The sequence below is a fragment of the Olea europaea genome, chromosome 17 (assembly GCF_002742605.1).
Source record: "Olea europaea var. sylvestris chromosome 17, O_europaea_v1, whole genome shotgun sequence".
In the NCBI taxonomy this organism is placed as follows: domain Eukaryota; kingdom Viridiplantae; phylum Streptophyta; class Magnoliopsida; order Lamiales; family Oleaceae; genus Olea; species Olea europaea.
This window is the reverse complement of record NC_036253.1, coordinates 19,284,196-19,304,991: the sequence shown is the minus strand read 5'-3', so window position 1 is coordinate 19,304,991 and position 20,796 is coordinate 19,284,196. Positions and strand designations below refer to the sequence as shown.

Sequence of the window (20,796 nt, the reverse complement as noted above, 5' to 3'; positions counted from 1 at the left end):
TGATTTCAGCCTTTACATGTACATTAATCATCTCTTGGGCCTAGAAAATAGATTCTAAGGGTACTAGGTTGTCAACAACAATTGGATGACGTTGACGTTCATAATTTGACTCGAGAAATAGCGAGATTTATGGGATAAGTTTGTAATGCCATCGGTAACTTGCAATGATGATTCCGTCTAAATTATTTTGCTGAGAATGGATGTATTTTGGGATTTTGTACGTTAAGGTTATTAAATTAAGGATTCTCTTTAATATTAAATGGTAATACAGGTGATTTTCCGACTTCGAGTGAAAAAGGATATTGATCTGATCTCCATAGAAGCTTGCACACACAAAGGTGAAAGGTAAGTGAAAATCCATTTGCAACTACGATGCAAGAACCTAGTATATGTTACATAGTAATGTTGAAATATCTACATAACTTTGATAAGAAGCTTATAGCACATCATATGGTGGTTACGATTGTTGAGTATGAGGTTACGTAACCTATTCACATCGATTTTCATTAAATATGTCATTTGTGAGCATTTTCATATGCATGCACGACATGTGACGTGGTTGAAAATCCTGCATGCAAAACATTATTTCAAAGTGAGTTTCATTATAAATGTTTTATTGACCACTACTAGGACACCGAGACATGTGAGGCATGCTTTTGTTATATGTTTGGCTTTGCGGGTGTTACTTCCTGGTTGATTGCAAAGGTAGACAGGGGATGGGCCATTGGTGATCACGAGAGGGCTGACCACTCGACTGTGCCCTTGTGATATTATGATTATTGGCACTGCCGGGTGGAAGACTTATTGGGTGATCATAGGGGTAGTCAGGGGATGGGCCTCTAGTGGTCACGAGAGGATGGTCCACTCGTCAGTGTCGATTTCATATTGGCCATTTGATTGTTAATATTGATATTATGCAGAGCTCTATCCGGTGCATAGTAGGTGAGTTAAGGGCCCAATGAAATGAAAGATTTCTAGTCGAGTTTGACGAATATTGAAATATGATACTTTTTTTATCGTGATATTTAAAGTAAATGTCATGATGTCATATATCGTTATTACTCATGTTCAGGACATGCATGATTTTGCTTACTAAGCATTGACTTATATTTCTTGCATTGTAGGTGAGCATGGAACTACATAGAGAGCATGACGACCTGTAGGGTTATTTTGTAGGCTGCTATCTGTTGGGTTTTATTTTGGAATCCTATATAGTGTACTTTTGAAATGGCCTATAGACATGTTTATAAGCTCAGAATATATAAGTTGGATTATGGCGATATGATTTTGGGTTTCGATATGTTATATGATCGTCCCACAGGTGATTAGAAGTTAACAAATTGGAAAAAATATATATATGTAAAATTCTATATCTAGGTTGTGTATAGATATCAATGTTAATTTGGGGGCGTGACAATTTGATTCAGCATTCGCCTTTGGATCCATCTTTACACCGGAAGGAGGCTCGGTTACTTAAGGAATTTTGCAAGTTGAGTAGGACCGAGGAAGGTTTTTGAGACAAAAAGCTCGCGTTAATGGCTGAATTTAGGAGACCAGAATACTGCTTTCTTCTTGAAGGCTATGAAAAGTCATTATGCCAAGAATAAGGTGGTCTCCATTTGTAGAGATGATGGTACTTAAGTAGAGGAGCCGCATGAGGTTAATAAAGTTATTGTGGATTTCTATCAAAATCTCCTTGGATAGCAACCTAGTGGTGAGAGTCTGGATATGGACTTTCTTCAAAAGGCTCTTCCTAAGAGTATCTCAGCGGTGTAGCATGAAACCCTTGATAGAGATGTGTCTTTTGAGGAGATTAAGGAGGTTTTGTTCTCTTTGAAAGATAACAAGGCTCCAGGTCCAGATGGGTTTAATAAACCTTTAAGAGGGCTTAGAGTATTGTTGGAAATGATGTTCTATGCGCCATCAAGTCCGTCTTTGACTCGAGGCAGCTATTAAAGCAAGTTAATGCAGTAAACATTGCATTGGTCCCTAAAGTTCCAAATTCTTCTCAGGCAAAAGACTTTAGGCCTATCTCTTGTTGCATTATTATTTATAAACGTGTTGCTAAGCTTATTGCCTATAGAGTCAAGATAGTACTTCCAGACATTGTTGGATCTCAACAGACTATTTTTATAAAGGGAGACACTTTAGTGATAATATCTTTCTACCAAGAGTTGTTGAGGAATTATCATCGCAATGGAGAATTGCCTAGATGTGTCCTTAAAATTGATCTCATGAAAGCCTATGATTCTGTTCGTTGGGATTTTCTTTTTGTGGTTTTAAGGGTGCTTGATTTTCTGGAGAAGGTTGTTACGTGGATTTCTGAATATGTCACTACCACTCGATTTTCAATTTCCATTTATGGCGAGTTGCATGGTTTCTTTGCTTGAGGGAGAGGTTTGAGACAAGGAGATCCTTTGTCGCCCTATTTATTTGTCTTGGAAATGGAGGTTTTTTCAGGGTTAATGGGGATGATGGCTACTAAGCAGGATTTTAAGTACCACTGGAGGTTTGAGAAGGAAAAGATCACCCACTTGTGTTTTGTTGCTGATCTCGTGGTCTTTTGTAGAGCTGAGATTGGTTCTATATCTCTTATTGGGGATTGCCTCAATCAATTTAAAGCTCTTTTTGGCCTTACTCCTAACCCAGATAAGAGTAATCTATTTGCTAGTGGTGTTTCATCATATCTCAAAGACCAGTTACTTGATGTTTTAGGGTATAAGGAGGGTGTGCTTCCGGTATGTTATCTTGGAGTTCCACTTTTCTCTACAAAATTACGAGCTTCAGATTTTAAGGTGTTGGTCGATCATATTGTAGCCAAGGCAAAGAGTTGGACTTGTTACACACTCTCCTATGCAGGTAGGTTACAACTTATTAAGTCGGTGTTATTTTGGTTTTTTGAATTTATTTTACCTAAGGCCGTGATCAAGCAAGTGGATGCTACTCTGTGAGCCTTCTTGTGGAAGGGATGTGACCTTGGTACCAGTGGGATTAAAGTTGCTTGGGCAAAAATTTGTATGCCTAAGGAGGAGGGAGTTCTAGGTCTGTGTAACATGGAGATATGGAATAAGGCTGCGATGTTAAAACACCTGGTTGCTTTATACGGATTATGGGTCCTCTCTTTGGGTTTCGTGGGCACAGTGCTACTTACTTAAAGGTAGAACCATTTGGGAATTGAAATGTCCTGGGGATTGCTCTTGGAATTGGAGGAAGATTCTTGGACCTAGAGACATAGCGAGGGACAAAATGAAATTCAAAATTGGTAATGGTAGACGTGCTTCACTTTGGTTTGATAATTGGCATCCTCTTGCTCCTTTAGAGAGGATTATTTGTGAGAGGATCGTTCATGAATCTAGATTGAGCATATTAGCTAAGGTGGCTGATATTGTTGACAGTGACACTTGGAGATGGCCATCAGGTCGCTCCTTAGCATTGTCTGATTTCATGCAAGGCACGCTTTATACTTTTTAGCCGGATTGTACTAGAGAAGATGTCTTGCATTAGGTGGATCATGTGCATGGAGTCTTCTCTGTTCGGATCCCTTGGGAGTCTCTTTGACCTCGTTGCCTTTGGGTGACCTGGTACACACAGACAAAGGTTCTTCGCTTTGGCTTGAAACAGTCTATGCGGTGTGTGCTGTGTGGTTGCTCAGAGGAAAATCTAGACCATCTTTTCTTTGCTTGCCCATTTTTTGAGCATGTTTAGCAAGCTTTGCATGTGAACTGTAACCTGCATTGGGTTCAATGAAGATGGTCAAATGCTTTTCTTGGATGGAGCAGTTTCATGGGAGGTCATTCCGTTTTACTGTTATTCGTTTGATGTTTGCGGCTTCGATTTATGCTATTTGGTGTGAGCGTAGTGCTAGGACCCATGGTGAGGCTCCTAAACATGAGTCTGCTATTATTCAGGACGTTGTTTTTACTATTTGTACACGAGTGGATTTATGTAAGGGCTTGGCTCCATCTAATGAAAATAGATGGTTCCAACGCTCATGGGATTTTTCTATGGATATTTTCTCTTGTCATGGCTAGGCTAAAAATCTAGGATCTTGTTGTTGGTACTAGGAAGGCATATTTTCCTAGCCTTGTTTCCTGGGGGTATGCCCCTGTGATCTTGTACTTATTTTCACACTTTGGATATAATACACTTACCTTATCCAATTATTTTTGGTATATAGGAATATGGCACAAGTGAGGACAATTAGGGAGTTAAGGCGGGAGATTGATGAGTTGAAACAAGCCCTGGCTGCTCGGGCTACACCTTCAGTACCTCAAGCTTCACTAGTCCCCCAAGTACCACCAACATACCCGATGGCGCCGCCTGTTCCGACGGTGGAACGATTTCATAGATATCGACCTGTTACCTTTGATGTTGGAAGGATCAACTGGTAGTTGATGAGTGGTTATGTACTATTGAGAAGATCTTCCAGCACATCTCTTTTTCAGAAAATCAAAAGGTATTATGTGCAAAGTTTATGCTAATCGGTAGAGTGGGCCATTGGGGGGGGAGATCGTCTCACGTACTCACACCGAAGATGAACAGTTCAAGATAGAGCTAACCAAAAGGTTTTTTTAGCAAGCTATGCGAGACTACAAGGAGATCGAATTCTTAAGACTGGTATAGGGAGATACGGAACTTGCTGAGTATAAGAGAAAATTCAAGGAATTGTCACAATATGCCCCACATTTTGTAAGTACTGAGCTCATGAAGGCAAAACGTTACGAGAAGGGCCTGTGCCTAGAGATCAGGCAGATTGTGAGTTCATACGATCTCACAACTTTTCAAGCGGTGGTAAAGAAAGCTCAAATAGTGAACTACTCGGAGGTGAAGTTGGTAAATCATGGATAGCGTAAAGACTTTGGGACAAGGAAATGGCAGGACAAGAATAAGAGTACAGGAAAGTTTAAGAAGCAGATGTGTCAGCTAAGCAATCATTTATCTCAATGTCCTAAGTGCAACAAGTTTCACAAAGGAAGATGTTTGGACGAAAAGTATGTGCTATAAGTGTGGTTAACCCGGCCATGTGGCTTCTTTGTGCCCATTAATTAAGAAACCCGAACAACAGAAGAAAAGAAAAGCAAGGGTGTTTCTTTGACTCATGATGAGGCTGCCAAAAATCCAAATGTGATCGCAGGTATTTTATCCGTCTCTAATATTCCTGTTTACGTCCTGATTGATTCCAGTTTGATGCATTCGTTCACATTAATGCATGTCTAGCTAAGATTAATGCTTCAAGTCAGAAGAATGATAGTGTACTAGAGGTGAGTATGCCATCAGGGAGAACTATTGATACTGATTGGTTAGCAAAGGGGGTATAGAAAAATTTTAATGGACTGACTTTAGAGGCCGATTTATATGTTATAGAGATGAAAGATTTTGATATAATTTTAGGCATGGATTGGTTAGGTGAGAATCGAGCCACGATAGTATGTTTTGAGAAAGAGGTAATTTTTCGAAGATCGGGAGAAGAGGAGTTCAGATCTTATGGATCGAGGATTAAGGCACTTCCCGTATTATCTCAGCTTTAAAAGCAAAAAGCATGTTGAGAAAGGTGGACTGTCAAGGATATCTTGTCAGTCTTACTAGCACCTCCGCTCAAGAGAAAGTAATAGATGATGTGCCAATAGTATGAGAGTAGATTGACGCATTTCCCTATGACCTACCAGGTACTCCACCCGATAGACAAGTGTAGTTCACGATAGATTTGGTACTTGGAGTTACTTCTGTGTCCAAAGCTCCTTATCAAATGGCACCAAAGGATTTACAAGAGTTGAAGATGCTACTTGAAGAACTCTAGACAAACGATTCGTTAGACCAAGTGTATCTCCATAGGGAGCTCCAGTACTCTTTATAAAGAAGAAAGATGATACTATGAGGATGTACTTCGACTATCGTGAACTAAATAAGTTGACGATTAAGAATAAGTATCCCCTTCCTAGGATTGAGGATCTATTTGATCAATTGAAGGGCACATCTGTGTTCTCGAAAATTGATTTAAGGTTGGGCTATCATCAGTTGAAGATTAAATCAGTTGATGTACCAAAGACGGCATTTAGGACCCGATATGGGCATTATGAGTTTAGCATGGAAAATCCTAACAAGGAACATTGGAAATTAGTACAACGGACATTCAGATACTTGAAGGGCTCTACTAATGCTTGCTTCCATTTTGGCAGAAATTAAGACGGCTTCATTGGGTATGTGGATTCAGATTGTGTAGGGGATCTTGATAAGAGGAAATCACTTATAGGGTATGTGTTTACCCTTGGAGGCTGTGCTATCAATTGGAAAGTTACTTTACAAACTATAGTAGCTTTGTCTACAACAGAACCAGAATACATGGCCATTACGGAGAGGTATGTAAGGAGGCTATATGGTTGAGATAATTGATTGGTGAAATCAGTAAAGACTTGCAGATTTCTACTATTTACTGTGATAATCGAAGTCCTATTTTTCTGACTAAGAATCAAATGTTCCATGAAAGGACTAAGTACATTGATGTGAAGTATCATTTTGTGCATGATGTGATTGTGCTTGTTGTGATATTGTAGTGAACAAGTTTGATATCAAGGATAATCCTACTGATATGATGACAAAACCACTTTCCATTGCTAAATTGAGCATTTCTTGAACATAGTTGATGTTTATCATTGATTTAGCCTATTGGGGCTTGGTTGGAAGAGGAGAAGTGGTGTTTACTTTAAAGATATGTTTTTGGAATTCCTTGTATTGAATTTGGTTCAAGGTAAAAAATTGTTGTAATGTGGCCAAATTCTAGTGGGTCTTGGAGTATCAAAATTATGGACCAAGAAGAAAAGTCATCGTATTTTCAATAGAAAGTTATTGTTCACCCGTCACCTGCCCGGCACACGAGCGACAAGGCTATTCGCGCCTCTCGCCCGTCCATTGCTTGAGCGACAGTGTTATTCGGCCCAAACACGTTTTCACATTTTAATGGGTTTTGAACTTCTATTCATCTACAACTTGCATTCTAGGGTCTTATATATATAAGTTGTGGTTTGTATTGTTCTCATAACATTCATATAACATCTTGAAAGTTTTAGATCTCAGTTGAGAGCATTGAGATCTTATAAATACGATTGCTATTGATTATAGTGGATTTCTTCTCCTCTATATATCATTTTTCCCATCTTGGATTTTCACATAAATCTTGGTGTTCCTAATTTTGCTTTCTTGTTTATTTCATTATTGTCATAATCTTGCGATCAATTCATAATAAAGTAAAATGATAAAGAGGTTCTAGGTTTTGCGCAACTTTATTGCTTCTTATTTAAATGTATTGAAAACGCAGGCCTATCACATGCAATTGTGAGTGTGTTAAGTTAATATGTAAACCAATGATGTCCTAACAGAGTGTAACTCGAATAGTAAACGAGGTCATGCCCTATTTAAGGCTGTGTCACCTAAAAAGTTCATGCGACCCGTCAACGTGTGAGATTGAGAAAGAAGTTTGGGACATTCTTGATACCACATATGAGGGTACTAAGATAGTGAAAAACTCTACGCTTTAGATGCTGACCACTTGGTTTGAAGAGATTAAAATCAGGGATATAAATCCTTTGATGATTTCTATATGATGTTGATTGACATAGTAAATTCTGGTTTCAACCTAGGTAAACAATTTCTCGAGATGAAAATAGTGAGAAAAGTCTTTAGATCCTTACTTAAGAGATTTAGACCTTAGATCACAATTATCGAGGAGAGCAAAGACTTATATATAGTTAAGATAAAAGAATTAGTCGGATCCCTCATAACTTATAAGCTAACCATATCTAAATCTAAGAAAGATAAGTCTGCTGCCTTAAATACAATTAGGGAAAAACAATATAACACTACCGAAGACGACACATTTAATGATGAGGAAAGAACTTATTTTAATAAGAAATTAAAAATAACTTTTGGGAATAATAAGAAACCTAAAAATAAATATGAGGAAGGCCATAGTACATTCAGGAAAGATTATTAGAAAAAAAAAGTCGCAATCAGTCTGATGTCATGAGTGTCGTGAAGGATTTGATCACATTATAGCAAAGTGCCTCAAGTTATAAGAAAACCCTAGGCAGGGACATGAACGCAACTATCACTGACAACGAGTCTAACTCTAATAATCAATGTGAGAATTCCAACTTCGAGGATTTGAACTATTTGGCATTCACTTCTATTGTTAAGAGTGAATATGGGAAGAGAATGAGAAGGTTGAAGGCTTAGAACAAATTGAGTTCTCTGAGGAAGATTTTGTAGATGAGTGGTATTTCTATGACACTTATGACAAACTGTTTGAAGACATTCTTAAGCTGAAAAAATGAATAGTGTCATGGTTAAAAATATCAATGAAATTGAACTTGAACTAGAAAGATAGAGACTTGTAGCTAAATGTAAGGAGTCTACTAGAAGTCTCAGTGAGTTGAGAGTAGTGAAATAGTCTTTAGAGACTAAGGTTAAATTTTCACACTGCTTCCACTTCTGAAAACAAGTTTATGCCTACTTCTATCAACTCTAAGCATGTAGGAGTCTAAGGACAAGGAGGTAATGAAGGGTTATTCTACCTGAAGCCCAATACTTGAAACTTTATAATGTTTCTTCTAGGTTCATTTGTACTTGTCACAATTTTAATGAGTTAGTGAATATGGCCAAGATGCCATAAGCCTTTGTAGCAAACCAAACTCGAACAATTTAAATCATTACTAAAACTTTCATTCCATAATTAAATAAACTCAATCAAATATCCCAACATGAAAAGTTTTCTAGTTCCATCTATAAAATAAATAAAACATATGGAAAACATAATTAATCAAAACATGTCCCAAATCCTAAATAGAAAATTTCACATGAAAATAAAAACTAAAATAACACTAAAAATAAAAGTCTATAGTCATGTTATTCAGAATTTATTTATTTTGAATTCCACAATTGTTGGCATCACGACTGCACTGCTTCACTTGCCAAATTCACGGGATAGAATACGCTGCACCTCGATATCCTACCTTGCGAGATAAATCAATTTTTGGAAGACAAAATCCAAATTCACGTTCCAAACTTATTTTTTGTATGTGTTGCTGCTATCACTGTATACGAGTACCTAAATTTTCTAGGATAAATAATAAAAACTTTTTATGGTATTTAAAGGTGAAAGAGAATATTGAATTTTAACCCCCGTTTGGCCCCCATTTTTTGGTAATAAAAATTGATGAATAGTGTTTTTTTTTAAAAAATGAGTGGTTGAAAAAGAACGAAAATTTTTCGATTTACGTGTAATATTATTTTATGAAAGATTGTATGGTTGAAAATAGGAGAAAGAAAAATAGAATGTAATGGAATAAAATTTAATGGGAGCCAAACGGGGTATTAGTGTAATGCCCCGAATTCTTGAAACCCAAAGCATTAAAAATAATCGATCTTTCTTTGGTTAGATCCCTTTGATGTTAACCAAAATAATTTGTAAATTAGAAAGTTTTTGCATTTTGAAAACATATAAAAATATAATGGGAAGTAGTTATTCATGTAAACTTATAAAATTATGGCGAAATTTGGTTTTGGAAAACATTTGGAGGCGATTCAGCAATTTTGGATTGAACAACTGCAGAAGAAAAATATATTTAGCCAAGAAAATGTTTGTTAAAATTTATGAAATTTTTACAGGGACTAAAGTATTCATATATGTACCACATATAAAAATTTGGGGGCTTGATGACAACGATTTTGTGTGTGTGTATAAATGGAGGGTATAAATGACCAGAAGAAATGAAATGTAAAATCCAATTGGCCTTTAAAAAAAATGTTGGCAGCCCTTCATTGAACATTTAAGAGAAAAATTATTTAGTTTTCATTTCAATGTATTTTTTGTGAGAAATAAATGCAAAGTCTTTTGGCATTTCATAATAGGTTTCATTTCAATGTATTTTATGTGAGAAATAAATGCAAAGTCTTTTGGCATTTCATAACCTTTGGCATTTTTAAATTTTTTTTTTTTTTTTTGGTTCACTACAACTCTCCCCCACTTAAAATAATTTCATCCTCAAAATTTAACTTACTTGTTTAAGGAGTCGGGATACTTGGCTAAAATGTCTTCTTCCCTTTCCCAAGTGGCCTCACTCTCACTATGTCTACTCCACTAGGCTTTGACTAATGGAATCAGAACGTGGTCTTTTCTCTCTAGAATCACTACAGGAACTTCTTCGTACATCACATCATTGTGAACATCTAGTGATCGAACATCACCACATGGTTAGGATTTGAAATGTACTTTCTCAATATAGAAACGTGAAAGACGTGCACTGCTGATAGTTTGAGTGGCAATGCTAAACGATATGCCACATTCCCAATTTTTTCAAGAATCTCAAATGGACCAATAAATCTTGGACTCAATTTCCCTTTCTTCCCAAATCGTAGTATTCCTTTCATTGGTGCCACTTTGAGAAACACTTTCTCTCCAACCTCAAAAGTCAATTCCTTTCTCCTTTTGTTAGCATAGCTCTTTTAACGATCTTGGGTGGTCTTAATTCTTGATCTAATTTTATGTAAGTCTTCTCGACCAATTTTGGGCCTAAAACTTTCCTTTCACCAACTTTGTCCCAGTATAATGATGAACGACATTGACGACCATACAAAGCCTCATATATGGTGCCATGCCAATAATAGCTTGGAAGCTATTGTTGTATGCAAATTCAACGAACGGCAAATGGTCTTTCCACTTGCCACCCAAATCTAGGACACAAGCTTTCAACATATCTTCAAGCACTTGGATAATTCGTTCAAATTGTCTGTCAATTTGAGGATGGTATGCAGTATTAATCGTTAACTTGGTACCCATAGCTTTCTAAAGGCTTATCCAAAACTTTGAAGTAAACCTTGGTTCTCTATCCGATACAATAGAAACTGAAACACCATAAAGTCGCATAATCTCTCTAATATAAATCTGTACAAACTGTTCTAAGTATAGGTTGTCCGAACTGGCAAGAAATGAGCAGGTTTTGTAAGTCGATCCATAATCACCCAGATCGCATCGTGACCTCTCACTGATCTAGGAAAACCCACATTGCAATCTTTTCCCACTTCAATTCGGGTATGTCCATAGGATTCAATGGCCCTGACGACCTCTGATGTTCAACTTTTACTTGTTGACAAACCATACATTTGGACACAAACAAGGCTATACTTCCCCTTCATATTTCTCCACCAAAATCTATCACGCAAATCTTTATACACTTTAGTTCCACCTATAATCTCATTCCTAAATACTTCATCCTTCGACACACATAATCAACCCTTAAACATCAAGGTTTTATCTTCGACTATTTCAAATCTCTTTTCCAAAAAAGGATCATTTTTCTGAGCAGCTACTATTTTGTCCCTGAGTGTCAGCTTCATAGTAAAACTTCTAACATTGTCGATGTCCTTACTGGTGACGTTAAAACTTCAATTCTCAGGTTCTCAAAATCTCTGATTAAATGGTCCTGCCTCGTACAAAGTACTGACAACCGTCCCATGTTTTTCTACTCAATGCATCGGCAACTACATTGGCCTTACCCGAATGGTACAAGATAGTGCAGTCGTAATCCTTCACCAATTCTAACCACTGTCGTTGTCTCATATTAAACTCTTTCTGGGTAAAGAAGTATTTGAAACTCTTGTGATCAGTATAAATCTCACATTTGCTCCCGTATAGGTTGTGGCGCCAAATCTTCAAGGCGTGCACTACCGCTACTAGTTCAAGATCATGTGTAGGGTAATTCTGTTCATATTGCTTCAATTGCCTCGAAGCATAAGTAATGACTTTCCCATGTTGCATTAAAACACATCCTAAACCAAGCTTGGATACATCACTATAAATCACAAAACCTTCCGAACCGTTTGGAATAGTCAACACTAGTGCAGATACGAGTTTGTCCTTTAACTCCTGGAAACTCTGCTCGCATTTCTCTACCCATAAGAACTTAGTACCCTTCCTAGTCAATTGTGTCATAGAACTTGCTATCTTGGAAAATCCTTCTATAAATCTTCGATAATAATTGGCTAAATCCAGAAAGCTCCGCACTTCTCCAACATTTGTAGGTTTCGACCAATTGGTCATAGCCTCAACTTTGGACTGATCCACTTCAATTCCTCATGCTGAAATAGTATGGCCTAGAAATCCAACTCAATCTAGCCAAAATTCACATTTCTTGAATTTAGCATATAAATTTTCCTTATGCGGTGTTTTTAAAACTATCCTCAGATGTTCTTCATGTTGATGAGAATCTCTCGAGTATATTAATATGTCATCAATAAATACGATGACAAACATGTCCGAATACCGATAGAACACTCTATCCATCAAGTCCATAAATACCGTTGGGGCATTCGTCAAGCCAAAGGACATCACTGTAAACATAATAATGCCCATATCGGGTCCTAAATGCTGTCTTTGTTATGTCAGTCTACTTGATCTTCAACTGACGATAGCCTGACCTTAGATCAATTTTCAAGAACACGAATGTACCCTTCAACTGATCAAATAGGTCCTCAATTCTAGAAAGGGGATACTTATTCTTAATCGTCAACTTATTTAGTTCATGGTAGTCAATGCATATCCTCATAGTACCATCTTTCTTTTTACAAAGAGTACCGGAGCTCCCCATGGAGATACACTTGGTCTAATGAGCCCTTTGTTCTTCAAGCTGCATCTTCAAATCCTGTAATTCCTTTAGTGCCATTCAGTATGGAGCTTTGGACACAGGGGTAGCTCTAGGTATCAGATCTATTGTGAACTTCACTTTTCTATCGGCCAGAGTACCCAGTAGATCTTTGGGAAACATGTCAACATTTTCTCGTACTATTGCCACATCACCTAATACTTTCTCTTGAGTGGATGTGCTAGTAAGACTGACAAGATATCCTTCACAGTCAACCTTTCTCAACACGCTCTCTGCTTTTAATGCTGAGATAACGTGAGAAAGTGCCTTAATCCTCGTTCCATAAAATCTGAACTCCTCTTCTCTCGATCTTCGAAAAATTACTTCTTTCTCAAAACATACTATCGTGGCTCTATTCTCACCCAACTAGTCCATACCTAAAATAATATCAAAATCTTTCATCTCTATAACATACAAGTCAGCCTCTAAAGTCAGTCCATCAAAATCTATCTGTACCCCCTTTTGCTATCCTATCCGTATCAATAGCTCCACCTGATGGCATACTCACCTCTAGAACACTATCATTCTTCTGACATGAAACATTAATCTTAGCTAGACATGCATTAGATATGAGCGAATGTATCGCACCAAAATCAATCAGGACGTAAATAGGAATATCAGAGATGGATAAAATACTTGCAATCACGTCTAGATTTTTAGCAGCCTCATCGTGAGTCAAAGTAAACACCCTTGCTTTTCCCTTTTTCTCTTGTCGGGTTTCTTAATTGATGGGCACGAAGAAGCAACATTGTTGGGTTGACCACACTTATAGCAAACATACTTTCCATACAGACATTTTCCTTTGAGAAACTTGTTGCACTTAGGACATTGGGATATAGGATTGCTTGACTGACCCATATGCATCTCCTTCTTAAACTATCCCGTATTCTTATTCTTGCCCTGCCACTTCCTTTTCCCGAAGTCTTTATGTTGTCGAGTATGTTGGTGGCGGTAGCGGAGCTTGTGGAACTAGTGAAGCTTAAGGTGCTAGAGGTGTAACCTGAGCAGCCAAGGCCTATCTCAACTCATCAATCTCCTGCCTTAACTCCCTAATTGTCCTCGTTGTGCCATATTCCTATATGCTAGAGTAATTGCAATCTCATTTAAAGGAGCCAACGATATTTGCGCAATATATGAAAAAGATTCATAACTCGATATCCTTTATTATTGTCTCATACAAATTCTTCGGGAGACAAAAAAAAAAGTAAAAGAACGTCTGGCACTATTCCATAGCATCCTAAAAGAAATTCTACTAAACACCAACAACAATTAAACCTGATAAAAACTACTAAAATTCACTTATTCATCATTGCTATCATAACCATTAATCTAGCCTCCATGAATCCTAGGTTTCTTATAAAACTGAACTTCATCATCCGAAATAGGTGGAGGTGCATCTTCACGAATGTGCATCTCGGTAGGTACACTATCGTCCTCAGGGATCTTAAGTCTGGCCAGCTCCACCGCTTAATTAGCTATGCACAGAAGACCTCATAATCAATCTCTCGAGGTAAGGTAGGCACAGCAACCTCCCATAAATAATTATAAATCGATTCGGCCACCTCTAGCCACTCTTCTAGCAATGTCTCAATAAGGAGGCGGGTGGCTCGACGACCAGTGACCACATAGCCTAGTTGTCTCACTTCCCTCCATCTTACTAACATCTCCCAAATGTGTTGGCCCATGTTGTGCATTGGATTCCATCGATACTCTTCATATTGACTCAAGATCTCATATCGATGAGGCATCGATGAACTCGTCTTCCTACAAGTTCAAAATCCAATAAGTGGGTGTCTAATAAGTTTTAGTTAATTCTTGAGGACTAAAACAAACATTTAATCTTGTCACGCTCTAAAAAAATACTTGGTACATTACTAATTTGATACAAAAGTATTCAAACTATATGCTGAATATACATACATTTCAAATATTGCATCTCAAATAAACATTCTTATAATCATCGCATAGACGCAATCACATTTGTAAAACTTTCTTTACCTCAAAATTTGCATGGCATAGCATGACAGGCATAGTGCTCAGGATCTTCATTAGAAAAAAAAAGCATATAAAATTATTCAACTTATATGTGACACAACACTCCTAAGATTTACTTTCCAATGTGAGTCTACGGAAAATGAACCATTGCTCTGATACCAAGTTGTAACGCCCAACTCAAAGCGTAAAAAATAATCGATCTTTCTTTGGTTAGACCCCTTTGATGTTAACCAAAATAATTTGTAAATTAGAAATTTTTTGGGTTTTGAAACATATAAAAATATAATGGGAAGTAGTTATTCATATAAACTTATAAAATTATGGTGAAATTTGGTTTTGGAAAACATTTGGAGGTGATTCAGCAATTTCGGATGGAACAACAGCGGAAGAAAAATATATTTGCCCTAGCAAATGTTTGTTAAAATTTATGAAATTTTTACAGGGACTAAAGTATTCATATATGTACTACATATAAAAAATTTGGGGGCTTGATGATAACGATTGAAGGATGAAAATATTGCTCGAACTTGCTGGACAGAAAACCCGGTTTTGAAACGACGCAGTTTACCAAAATGGACATAACTTTTTCTCTAGTTAATGTTTTAAGGAAATTCCAAAGGCTACTGTTAGAAGACTCATAGACCTTTTAAATGCCACTTATTTCATTCTAAAATATACAACATAGCCCAAATTATACCTTTTTCAAATGAAAGACAAAATCTGGAATTATAATCAATAGTGAATAAACTTCGGTCATAGAAATACCAACGTTTCCAAATTATGGTTGACATGAATATCATATAAAACTGTATGAAATAGATGCTTAAACGTCTTTAAAAGTACCATCTAAAATATTCATAATACGTTGATATAAATTGGAAATTTTACTAGAAAGTGAAAGCTTTTCAGATTGCCGAGCACTTGCCACTATGCTAAACCTCCGCCATGCCTCAAATCAACCTATGAGATTATCGTGGGTGTGAGTACTACGAATAATGCTCAGTAAGAAGACGCTAGAGTAAATGATAAAATACATATATATTTTCAGAAATGCAAACTTTGATTATTCTTGCCACCGTCAATTTCTTTCTCTTATTTTGAACCACCAAAGGGTGCTTCCTTCATGACTACACAATAATAGTGTCACCTTCAATTTCTTTCTCTTATTTGACCCACCAAACGGTGCCTCCTACATGAGTGACACAACAATAAGTTTGATGTAAAACGAAAACAAATATCTCTTAAACCACTTACACAAGTGCCAAGATCACCCCTACCTTAATGCTTGAAGTTTGAATACCCTTTTGTGTTCAATATGTAAAAATTCAGCGTACTCTTTGCCTTCTCTTTAGAAAACTTTTAAATTTAAAGTGCCTTAGGCTATGGAAAAGGGGCAAAACAATTTTATGTATATGTATAAATGGGGAGTATAAATGACTTGGAAGAAATGAAATGTAAAATCCAATTGGCCTTTAAAAAAAATGTTGATAGCACTTCATTGAACATTTATGAGAATAATTGTTTAGTTTTCATTTCAATGTATTTTATGTAAGAAATAAATGCAAAGTCTTTTGGCATTTCATAATAGGTTTCATTTCAATGTATTTTATGTGAGAAATAAGGGCAAAGTCTTTTGGCATTTTTAAAAGTTTTTTTTTTTTTTTGTCGCTGCATTAGTAGGCCTAAAAGTCTGTCAAAAAGTCATGTTTTTCCCATAAAGAATCTCAATTCTATACAATCATTATTTCTTCCCTATCTAACCAACACATGGTAGGCTGTGTTCATATCCCAAAAATCTAGGCAAATAAATCATTTTAAAACAAAACTACCTATCCATCGTTTAACATACACGTGCACTAACCCCCAACAAATTAAAAATCAAAATGAAACACTCCATACACATGACACGTGGCGGGTTACATTTTATCCAAGGTTTCAATTAAATTGCAAAACTAGTTTTCATCAACTTCTTCAAACTGAAATATCTTAGAGCTGATTTATTCGAATCAACCATTTCTCAAGCCTAATATACGTAATTAATTACGAGCTATACAACGAATAAAATATTGATATATTTATCATTACTCTATCAATATTAAAATATTTAACCCAATTAAAATCGAATTTAGCCCCCGTTTGACCTCCATTACCTGAAAATGAAAATGGGGGGAATAGTATTTTTTTTTAGAAAAATGAGTGGTTGAAAAAGAGGAAAAGTTTTCGATTTACGTGTAATATTATTTTATGGAAGATTGTGTAGTTGAAAATAGGAGAAAGAAAAATGGAATGTAATATATTGAATTTAATGGGGATCAAACGGGGGCTTATTGTATTTATCATTTTAGTCCCCTAACTTTTCAAATTTAAAATATAGTATAAAAGTAAATAAATTCTAGTATATGCGAATTTTTGGGTGTTTACAGTCTTCCCTCCTTAAATATTTTCGTTCTTGAAAATTACGTTGGCTAATTGAATAGTTCTGAATACTTGTTTTTAAGCTCCTCTTCCTTCTCCCATGTTGACTCATCTCGTCTATGATTTCCTCATTGCACTTTGACCTGGGAAACTTCTTTATTTCTGATTTGATGTACTTTTCTATCCAAAATCATCATTGGGATTTCTTCATATGATAGATCTGTACCTCTAAAGCTTGGTAACTTACAACATGATTGGGATCATGGACATATTTTCTGAGCATTGAAACATGGAACACATTATGCACTGCTGCTAGTTCAGGTGGTAAGGCACTTTTGTAAGCCAATTTACCAATCCTTTCAAGAATTTCAAAAGGTCCAATGAATTGCGATATCAACTTCCCTTTCTTTCCAAATCTCTATACACCCTTCATTGGTACTACCTTTAGAAAAATCATGTCCCCCACTTGAAATTCTAAATCTTTTCTTTTACCATCAACATAACTTTTTTGTCGTTCTTGTACTGTCTTTATTCTTGCTCTAATCTTATCAACTGCCCCATCTGTTCGTTCAATTATTTCTGGACCCAAAATTCTATTCTCTCCGACCTCATCCCAATGGATAGGGGATTGCACTTTTTACNGTATTTTATGTAAGAAATAAATGCAAAGTCTTTTGGCATTTCATAATAGGTTTCATTTCAATGTATTTTATGTGAGAAATAAGTGCAAAGTCTTTTGGCATTTTTAAAAGTTTTTTTTTTTTTGTCGCTACATTAGTAGGCCTAAAAGTCTGTCAAAAAGTCGTGTTTTTCCCATAAAGAATCTCAATTCTATACAATCATTATTTCTTCCCTATCTAACCAACACATGGTAGTCTGTCACTATCATATCCCAAAAATCTAGGCAAATAAATCATTTTAAAACAAAACTACCTATCCATCGTTTAACATACACGTGCACTAACCCCCAACAAATTAAAAATCAAAATGAAACACTCCATACACATGACACGTGGCGGGTTACATTTTATCCAAGGTTTCAATTAAATTGCAAAACTAGTTTTCATCAACTTCTTCAAACTGAAATATCTTAGAGCTGATTTATTCGAATCAACCATTTCTCAAGCCTAATATACGTAATTAATTACGAGCTATACAACGAATAAAATATTGATATATTTATCATTACTCTATCAATATTAAAATATTTAACCCAATTAAAATCGAATTTAGCCCCCGTTTAAACCCCATTACCTGAAAATGAAAATGGGAGGAATAGTATTTTTTTTAGAAAAATGAGTGGTTGAAAAAGAGGAAAAGTTTTCGATTTACGTGTAATATTATTTTATGGAAGATTGTGTAGTTGAAAATTGGAGAAAGAAAAATGGAATGTAATATAATTGAATTTAATGGGGATCAAACGGGGGCTTATTGTATTTATCATTTTAGTCCCCTAACTTTTCAAATTTAAAATATAGTATAAAAGTAAATAAATTCTAGTATATGCGAATTTTTGGGAGTTTACAGTCTTCCCTCCTTAAATATTTTCGTTCTTGAAAATTACGTTGGCTAATTGAATAGTTCTGAATACTTGTTTTTAAGCTCCTCTTCCTTCTCCCATGTTGACTCATCTCGTCTATGATTTCCCCATTGCACTTTGACCTGGGAAACTTCTTTATTTCTGATTTGATGTACTTTTCTATCCAAAATCATCATTGGGATTTCTTCATATGATAGATCTTTTTGTACCTCTAAAGCTTGGTAACTTACAACATGATTGGGATCATGGACATATTTTTTGAGCATTGAAACATGGAACACATTATGCACTGCTGCTAGTTCAGGTGGTAAGGCACTTTTGTAAGCCAATTTACCAATCCTTTCAAGAATTTCAAAAGGTCCAATGAATTGCGATTTCAACTTCCCTTTCTTTCCAAATCTCTATACACCCTTCATTGGTACTACCTTTAGAAAAATCATGTCCCGCACTTGAAATTCTAAATCTTTTCTTTTACCATCAACATAACTTTTTTGTCGTTCTTGTGCTGTCTTTATTCTTGCTCTAATCTTATCAACTGCCTCATCTGTTCGTTCAATTATTTCTGGACCCAAAATTCTATTCTCTCCGACCTCATCCCAATGGATAGGGGATTGCACTTTTTACCATAAAGAGCTTCATATGGGGTCATGCCGATACTGGGCTTGAATCTATTGTTGTAAGCAAACTCCACTAAAGATAGGTGTGTCTCTCGACTACCGCCAAGATCCAAAACACATGCCCTCAAAATATCTTCTAGAGTTTGAATGGTTCTTTCTGATCGTCCATCCATCTGAGGATGATAAGCAGTACTAAACTTTAGTTTCGTCCCCATGGCTGCTCGCAAACTTTTCCAAATTTTAGATGTGAACATCAGGTCTTTATCTAAAACAATGGTGACTAGAGCTCTATACAATTTGACTACCTCTTTGATGTATAACTACTGTTCCATGTTGAAATTTATTTTGATTGGTAGAAAATGGGCTGACTTCGTCAGGCGATCAACCATTACCCAGACCTCGGGAGGCTTACTACAAAGTCCATCATTATGTTTTCCCATTTCCATTCTGGAATATCTAATTGTTTCGATAGTCTTGACGACTTTTGATGTTCTACCTTGGCCTGTTGACAAACGATATATTTCTCCACGAACAAACCAATTCCTCTCTTCATGTTTCTCCACCAAAATATAAATCGAAGATCTCGATATATTTTCATACCACCTAGATGTGTAGAATAAGGGATAGAGTAAGCCCCGTCCAATATCTTGTTTCTTATACTTTTATCCCTAGGTACACACATTCTTCCATTAATAGTCAGCACGTTATCTACAGGTACTTCAAACCCTATACATTTATTAGTACCAATTTCGACCTTTAAGTTCTATAAAAATGGATAAGTCCTATGCCTCCTTGATTTTGATCCCAAAGTGTAGGTTGAATCATGAACGCTTTTATTTTGCTGTAATCTGAGTCAGTGGTGTGATAACTTCCAATCTCAAATTTTCAAAGTCCCTTATCAGGTGTTCCTGCACTGTGGATAAAACTGCTAACCGCGATCATGTCTTCCTACTTAAGGTGTTTGCGACTACATTGACCTTACTCAGATGGTAATTAATTGTATAATCGTAATCCAGCACCTCGATATCCTACGTTGTGAGATAAATCAATTTTTGACAGACAAAATCCAAATGCAAGTTCCAAACTTTTTTTTTTTTTTTTTTGTATATGTTGCTGCTATCACCGTATTTGAGTATCTAAATTTTCTAGGATAAATAATAAAAAATTTTATGGCATTTAAAGGTGAAAAAGAATATTGAATTTTAGTAGGCATAAAAGTCTGTCAAAAAGCCATGTCTTTTCCGTAAAGAGTCTCAATTCCATACAATCATTATTTCTTCCCTATCTAACCAATACATGGTAGTCTATCACTATCATATGCGAAATATAGGCAAATAAATCATTTTAAAATAAAACTACCTATCCATCATTTAACATACACGTGCACTAACCCCAAAAAATTCAAAATCAAAATGAAACACTTCATACACGTGACACGTGGTGGGGTACATTTTCATCCAATGTTTCAATCAAATTGCAAAACTAATTTTAATCAACTTCTTCAAACTGAAATATCTTGTAGTTGATTTATTAGAAT

General features: G+C 36.1%; 2 protein-coding genes across 2 annotated transcripts; one reads left to right on the top strand and one right to left on the bottom strand.

Annotated features, from left to right (window-relative positions):
* Window positions 1-2,444: 2,444 nt before the first annotated feature.
* On the top strand, window positions 2,445-4,031 carry LOC111365693. The gene is made up of 5 exons (XM_022986228.1): window positions 2,445-2,882; window positions 2,967-3,092; window positions 3,142-3,418; window positions 3,505-3,629; window positions 3,750-4,031. Exons 1-5 carry the CDS (start codon window positions 2,445-2,447, stop codon window positions 4,029-4,031), a joined length of 1,248 nt encoding a protein of 415 aa, XP_022841996.1.
* A 6,190-nt stretch (window positions 4,032-10,221) lies between these two features.
* Window positions 10,222-11,388, bottom strand: LOC111365692. The gene is made up of 5 exons (XM_022986227.1): window positions 11,294-11,388; window positions 11,038-11,181; window positions 10,869-10,970; window positions 10,583-10,781; window positions 10,222-10,494 (listed from the first exon to the last, which is right to left on the bottom strand). The coding sequence occupies exons 1-5, from the start codon at window positions 11,386-11,388 to the stop codon at window positions 10,222-10,224; spliced, it is 813 nt and encodes a 270-aa protein (XP_022841995.1).
* Between the last annotated feature and the right edge of the window lie 9,408 nt (window positions 11,389-20,796).